This window comes from Erinaceus europaeus, chromosome 22 (genome assembly GCF_950295315.1).
Source record: "Erinaceus europaeus chromosome 22, mEriEur2.1, whole genome shotgun sequence".
Taxonomy (NCBI): Eukaryota; Metazoa; Chordata; class Mammalia; order Eulipotyphla; family Erinaceidae; genus Erinaceus; species Erinaceus europaeus.
This window is the reverse complement of record NC_080183.1, coordinates 1,042,151-1,049,504: the sequence shown is the minus strand read 5'-3', so window position 1 is coordinate 1,049,504 and position 7,354 is coordinate 1,042,151. Positions and strand designations below refer to the sequence as shown.

Sequence of the window (7,354 nt, the reverse complement as noted above, 5' to 3'; positions counted from 1 at the left end):
GCCTGAGGAACAGAGGGGCTGGGGTGAAGCTATGGCCTAAGCAGGCAAGGCTGCTAACCATGCACGTGTGCAGTTACCCCCGACTGTGACTCTCCTGCTCTGTGTCGCAGCAGCTGTGCAGAAGCCGCAAGCATCCCACCGTGTTCGCTGCATTTCTCAGGAAGGAAACTCCCTCAGGCCTGCCACAGCCATCTCGTGTCTGTTTATTCTTTTAACTTAATACAACCAGATGGGCCTAAGGGTCTAAAAGCTGGCAGAGCTGGGTTTGGGTTTCAGGAGAAAATGTGCATTATTGCCCAGTCTGTTCAGGACACAGGTGAGCTGGGGCTGTTTTGTCTGCGGACAGCCACCTCCTGCCACCACTCAGAGGACTGCAGCCCTGTGCTCTGTGGAATGCAAACTGTCTGCTGACAGAGCGCCCTGGGACCACCAGGCCAGGCTGATGGTGCCACCGCCGGACACTCACACCTGAGACAGGGCTGGTGTCCAAGGAGCAGGGCACACCGTGACCCAGGTCATGCTCCACTGCCGGAGACAAGGAAGGTGTCCCTAAAGAACAGGGGACCTGAGCTGCTTCCCGGATGTTGCCTGCAAACAATAGTTAACATGATGAAACCAAATCTGGAGGGCTGGGGCCTGGCCCCTCGCAGAGCACACACTTTATCCCATGTGAGGACCCAGGTTCAAGCCTCCAGCCCCACACGAAAGCACCGTATACAGCAGACGTTTCACAAATGGTAGAGTGATGCTGTCCCCCCTTTCTTTGAAAAATATCATTAAGCTGCCAGGTGGTAGTGCACCTGACTGAGAACACATTACAGTGCACAAGGACCTGGGTTCAAGTCCCCAGCCCCCACCTGCAGGGAGAACACTTCACAGGTGATGTGAGACAGAGTATTTCTCTGTCTCCGTCTCTCTCTCTTCCCCTTCCCTCTTTATTTCTCTCTGTCTCTACCCAACTAAATAAATATCATTAATGAGTGTAACAGAGAGAACCAGAGCATCACTCTGGCACATAGGATGCTGGGGATCAGACTCGAGACCTCAGTGCTTTACCTGCTGTGCCAACTTCCTCACTGTTCCCTCTCAGTTTCTATCTGTGACTGAAGGTTGCGCAGGGGAAGCCTGGGAGGAGTAAACTTATGCAGGTGTGGAGACCTGGGTAATCAATCATCATCATCACCATCATCTGGGTGTTAGTAATCGTTAACACTCCAGTCTGAAAACAGCTTCAAGGACTCCCTCCTTCTGGCCTTGCCCTCTTGAATGATGCAGTTCAGGTCAGTCAGAAGCTTTTCTGGAAGGAAGTTCAAGGTGCCATGGTCCTGCAGCTAAGACTGGGGACCCTGCACACCCTCCCCAATGGTCCCCAAATCCAGTTCCTGGCTTTCTCCCCAGCCCCGAGTCCCACCTGTATAAAAAGCTAAGGCTCCTAGGAGGACAGGGAGATTGAATGGACCCCACGCTTTCGGGCCTCTGGCAGCTGGTTCTAATGCCAGTAAAGCTGTTTGTCCTAAACACTGGAGTCACTAGGTGGGTCTGGCTTCCTGTGGCTCTGGGAAGCTTCAGGCACTTCAAAGATGTGCCCCCTGGAGATCTGCAAAGTGAGGCTAAAACAAGACAAGCTTTGGGGATCAGAATGTCAGGGACAGGACTGGGAACAGGTTTCTGCTAACAGGAGACTGAAGCCCGGCCCAGCGGGGGACTAAGAACAGGGGTATACGCAGGTGTTCAGAAGGGTCTGGAAGACACGGGCCTCAAGAAGCACTTGTGGCTGTGCTGATGCAGGAGGGACAGTATGAATGCAGAGAAAGCACAGCTCAGCCCCAAGCAAATGAAGGCTTCAGGGCATGCAGCTCTGGTTGGTGGAAAGCTCAGTAAACTCATAGGCGGGGCTACCTCACCTCCAGGCTCACTGTTTGCAAATAAGGGTTTGCTCAGTGCAGCTCTGGTTGGTGGAAAATTCTCCAAGCAGGGATTGGTGGGGCTTCAGTCCTGTCCACCAGGAGCTCAGGGTCCTCCTGACTATTGTTTTCACACAGCCTAAGGAGCACCCTTCATAGTTGCTTCCTGGTAGTGTTTGTCCTTCCAGACCACGGCTATCCAGCCACCACTGTCAAGTCCCTCCTGAGTTCCTGTTCACCCAGAGACCCCACACCCCACCCCACCCTGCCTCCGCCAGAGCTGTAAACCAAGCTCCACCACAAGAACACAGCACACACACCAGTGACAGGTCACCCTTTATTTCTCATGACTGAACAGTATCAGAAGGTACTGTAGGGGGGGGGGTGTCACCCTGAGGTGCTACAACTTCCGCTCCATCACAGAAGGCCTGCTCCCCTTCAGGGATGGACCCACCACAGAAGGCCTGCGCCCCTTCAGGAACCAGTCCGCCACCAAGAGAAGAAGGCAGCCAGCTCTCTACGTCACACAGCCAGGCCCCGAGAGCAGACCCGGCAGAGCCCAGAAGGATGTTGGAGGAGGCAGACAGTCCAGCTGCCCCTGGGGAGGAGGTGGGAATGAGAGCACAGGAGACAGGTGCCCCCGCCTTGATGACTTGAATTTTCAGGAGACCTGAGGCACAGGTCCTGTGCACAAACTTTTTCCCCCCAGATCCCTGCTCAGCTCTGGTTGGTGGTGGTGGTGGGGGTTGAACATGGGGCTTTGAGCCTCAGACAGGAGAGTCTCTTTGCAGAACCATTATGCTATGTGCCCAGCCCCGTCTGCATGTTCACTTGTGCTGCCTACATGTTCAGAATCTCTGCTCTGGGGAGAGATCTGCTCAGAGGAGAAACATAAACTCTGGAATGGGCCTCCCTCTGAGAGCCACGGACTTACGTTCCACACAGGTGGGGACAGAACCTCACAGGTGCTGTCAGGGGTTGGGGCATGGGACCTGGGCCACATTCCCATCCCACCACCCTCATCTGGTCCACAGGAGGGAACAGTGAGGGAGAGTTAAAGGAGCAGGAACAATGAGGACCATGGTGCTCAAAAGAGGGGACAGACCCTCCTTCAAGCATAAACCCTGTGGGGGACACTCACCCACAGACTGGAGGGTCGCCACCAGGCTGCCGGCAGCCACTCCTCCCCCGTTGGCGATGGCAGCTGCAGACATCATCTTGGCCGCAATAGAGGAGGCCGTGATTCCCGTCCCAGTAAAGCCCACCGCACCCAGGACCACAGGCACAGAGCCCACGGACAGGGCTGTGGAGAAATGTGTTGGGATGTTTGCTAATGGAAACAGGGCCCATACACACTTGGTTGAGCTCAGGAGCATCTCTGGTCTGGAGCAGGTAGACTCAGGTTGAGAAGGCCTGGCAATGGCCAGCAGTGGAAGGGGCAGCCACCGGGGTCAGGGGACAGGGAGGAGCAGAGTCCCCCCAGGTTCAGTCAAACTCAGGAGCCTCTCTGGTCTGGAGCAGACCAGAGAGGGTTCGGGTTGAGAAGGCCTGGCTATGGCCGGCAGTGGAAGGGGCAGCCACTGGGGTCACGGGGACTCAGGCTGAGCTCAGACCTGCAGCAGGACCTTCCTCGGGAAAGTCACCTGCCCTTGGGGCCTCGGCCTCTCAGGAGCAGGCGCAGGACCCCGGCCGGGGTGGCTGCAGGAGCCGCTCAGAGGGGATCTTGGTGTGTCGGGATGGGGGACAGCGTGAGGGAGGAGCACGTGCCCGGCTCTGCCTCATCTCAGCTCAGGGCTCCATGGCGTCACCACGGACGACCAAGCCAGGAGCCCTGAGCCTGAGAGATGGTGGCTTTGGTGCACATCCCTCATCCATCTTATCCGATGCCACCTCCCAGTGACCCTGAAGGGACAATGTCCTGTCCTGCTTTCATGCTAGGAAGCGGGAATCCACAGAATTGCCTGAGACCATACAGTGATGATCCACAGATACAGGTCCCACCGGGAGACAGGACTTTCTAGAACATTCCCGACTCCATCTCTGCTTCTTGTCTCCAGTCCTTTGCTCCTTGCTGAACTCCACCGTGCCCTTTCATCCTGGGGCCTGGGTGAACCTGGGCTTGGCTAAGGTCAGTGACCAAGCTTGAACTGGACACTAAGCTCCTTGGCAGATGCCTGCCTAAACTTCAGAGGCTCCCAACCGGAAGAGGAGCTGAAGGACCAGGGATGTTGGGGACCTGGGAACTAGAGAGTCTGGGAACAGCCACTCACCTCCTCCCACTGCAGCTGCAGCAACCTTGGCTGTGAACAAAAGAACATTCCGTGAGTAGTGCTCCCCAGCCTCCTCCACCCGGACCCAGGGCCCAGTCCCCCGCCCTTCCTGTTTATCTCACACAGGGGTGCAGCAGGGAGGGAGCCTTGGAGTGGGGGTGCACCAGGTCAATCAGGGGTGTGAGGGGCACCCTGAGAGAGGAGGGGCCCCAGGGTCAGAGGGAGCAGGGACAGCTCTGACCCGGGTCCTGACTTTCCTGTCCTCTTTCAGGCACTGAAGGGGACCCCAAGGAGGGGTGACAGTCCCCTGGGTCACTTACCTGCCACAGGAGACACCAGCAAAATGGAGCCCTGCAGGGACCCCAGCATGGACCCCAGGGTGCACACAGCAGGGTTCATGGCTGCCAGAGCCTTCCCTGAGGAGAGGGAGATGGCTAGGGTTAGAGGTCAGGCTGCCCCCCCAGACCCCCATCTGGATGTGGTTCTGAGGCTCTTGGAGAGGCTGGGAGACCTGAGTGTCCAGCCAGGACCGCACCTGTGGCTGTGGAAACAGGACCAGGGCTCAGCAGGCCACCAGATGGATTTCAACAGTGTCACCTGTGGGCTTGAGCCCTCCCTCCTAAGCTCCTCTGACCCCCGTGACCCAACACAGAAGTCTCTGGTTACCTAGTCCCCCTAAGCTGGACTGGGGCTCCCTGCGTCATGCGGTGGGGCCCGGGATGAGCACATCTTGGGCTGAAGCTGCAAAGAACAGGACAACATAGACGGTGCAGCCATTGAGCTGTTTTAAGTCTACGTGTGCGTCTCCATGTGCAGCGCATATATGTGTGTATGTGCACAACAGTGTAAAGGAATTCTTCATCTTGTTAGTCAGCTGAGGTCAAGAACAAACACCTCATCACAGACCCCTGTGAGCATCAACCCGGCTTTGACCTAGCACGTTAGGATTGGGCCCTCCTCAATCGCTATCGAACAGGCCATGGCCGGTGCGCCGCTATGTTCCATTGCTGGGGAGCCAGAGACGACCCGAACTGCCCCTGTGGCTCCAGACAGACTATGACCCACATAGTCAACGACTGCCACCTCTCCAGATTCAAAGGAGGTCTCGAAACTTGACATCAGGCTCAACCTGACGCTGTTGACTGGCTACGGAAGAAGGGCAAACGCTAGAAGAAGAATCTTGTTAGTACACTGGGCTTCAAGCAGGTTCTGGACTATTGGTTTTGACTCGTATGTTGACTCGCAGGCTTATCTGTCCCAGCCTCCTTGGTGTCTGGTTTAATTAGGGCTGAACCTGGTCATTTGGGGGTTAAAGTCCAGGAAGTCTGGTTTGTTCTGGAATTCTGAGTCACTGTCACTAGTTCTGGGCGTGGCCATCATGTATATGGAAACCCAGGTTGGCTTGTGGGGAGACCAGAACTTGAGGGCCTTCTGAAACCTCTCCCTGATTCGAGAGTCACGAGGGCCTGAAGGTGTGGCAGAGGCTGCCCTGGACTCTGGTCATTCTGGACTCAGGTCCTCTGAGCAAGGCCTGTCCACCCATGTCAGGGGAGAATGCTTCCTCCATGCAGACACCCCTGGAATAGTGGCCCAGCGGCAAGATGAGCGAGGTGCGGGGTCAGCGGGGAGGCAGCTCCCAGGGGTCCCAGGACAGGCCCTCACACCCCTAGCTGGGCCCAGGGTACTCACCCAGTGAGGACACTCCGGCCACCCCACCCATCTGGGCCAGGCTGGCTGCACACAGGACCTTGGAGGAGAGGGAGGTGGCCAGGGCTCCTGCGCAGGCGAGAACCATGACTGTGGGTGCAGTGGCGCCCACTGGAAGGATGAGGATGGGTGGGGCTGCAGGGAGGGAGGGAGGGAGGAGAGGGAGAGAGGGGGGAGACAGAGAGAGACAGAGAGAGAGAGAGATTTACAGAGAAAGCAGTGAACAACTCATGCAGTGCCTGGGCTCTAACCCAGAGCCTCAGACGTGCAAGTCCTGATCCCCCCACCCCCAGCCCCACCCCCAGTGAATCCAGCCATTTCCCAGGTGTCTGGAGGAGCCCCAGAAAAAAAAAACCCTGGAGCCTTTGTGTGGAGCCAGCTGCTCCATGCTGCCTGGAACTCTGCTCTCCTCTCCTGTGCTTCCCCTCCTTCCAGGATGTGCCCCACCCCCTGCTTTTAGGTGAGGGGCCCCTGGGTCACAGGGCTCTGCTGGGCACAGTGACGGGGAGGCCCACTGCTCCCCAAGCCTGGAGGCAGCTGTGCTTGGTTTCCTGGGGCTTGTCTCTCCCTGGCTCCCAGACCGGAGCGACCAGTAGCTCTGAGCACAACCCGGAAGGGAACAAAGGAGCCTGTTCCAGGTCCAACCCCGGGGGCTGCCCTGCACTCACTGAGCACAGCCCACCCCTCCCACCCCCAGAGACGGAGTCCTCCTTACCAGAGAAGCAGTGGAGAGACCTCTCCCTCAGAACCGGAGGTCTGGAAGGCTAGTTCCTTCAGGGGCGAGGCAGCTCCTCCCCTGGGAGCCTCCCTAAGAGGCGGCAGCCAATAGGTTTCCTTCTCCAGGAGACTGAGCCCACAGCTGGAGAGCCAGCCTCTCTGGCTTCTGCAGGGCCCAGCCCAGACCTTGTCCTCCCCGCCCCCACCTGCCACAGTGGGGTGTGTTTCCACGTCTCCAAAAGCCATGAACAGATAGAAACCAGTCCTTCTGGGGCTGGGTGGTGGCACACCTGGTTGAGTGCACATATTGTCATGTGCAAGGACCTGGGTTCAAGCCCTCATCCCCACCTGCAGGGGAGAAGCTTCATCAGCAGTGAACCAGGTCGGCAGGTATCTCTCTGTCTCCCCCTTCCTCCCTCAGTTTCTGTCTATGTCTATCCAATAGACGAATAAATAAAATACTTAAAAAAAACCAGAAACCAGTCCTTCTCAGCCCAGCACTGGCTCAAGGGCTCATGTGGTGCAGATGCGATGGTGCAGCCGGGGCCTCCTGACACCTCTGTCCCCGTGGCAAATTCTCCAGAGCTTGTTGGCGGCCATCCTCGCGCGAGGTGCGTTTATCTGGGGCCCGCGCTCCACTGGGGTCTGGCTACTTGTAGCCCTCGGGGTCAGACCTCTGCAGGTTTCGTCTGTGGCCAGCACCTTGTCACTCTCCCAGGAATGATGTCACACCTTCCCTGTGCTATTATGCTAAAG

At 57.4% G+C, this 7,354-nt stretch overlaps 1 protein-coding gene across 1 annotated transcript; it reads right to left on the bottom strand.

Annotated features, from left to right (window-relative positions):
- Nucleotides 1-2,227: 2,227 nt before the first annotated feature.
- Nucleotides 2,228-6,719, bottom strand: LOC103118872 (interferon alpha-inducible protein 27-like protein 2). Its single transcript, XM_016190799.2, has 6 exons — nt 6,597-6,719; nt 5,864-6,016; nt 4,495-4,590; nt 4,175-4,204; nt 3,046-3,207; nt 2,228-2,502 (listed from the first exon to the last, which is right to left on the bottom strand). The coding sequence occupies exons 2-6, from the start codon at nt 5,967-5,969 to the stop codon at nt 2,249-2,251; spliced, it is 648 nt and encodes a 215-aa protein (XP_016046285.2). The 5' UTR covers nt 5,970-6,016; nt 6,597-6,719; the 3' UTR covers nt 2,228-2,248.
- Nucleotides 6,720-7,354: the final 635 nt, after the last annotated feature.

Coding starts and splice junctions, on each gene's coding strand:
- LOC103118872 (XM_016190799.2), bottom strand. CDS start 5,969: ATGGTTCTCGCCTGCGCAGGAGCCCTGGCCACCTCCCTCTCCTCCAAG. Junction 3,208..4,174: donor TGCAGCTGCAGTGGGAGGAG/GTGAGTGGCTGT, acceptor ATTTCTCCACAG/CCCTGTCCGTGGGCTCTGTG. Junction 2,503..3,045: donor GGCGACCCTCCAGTCTGTGG/GTGAGTGTCCCC, acceptor CCTCCTCCCCAG/GGGCAGCTGGACTGTCTGCC.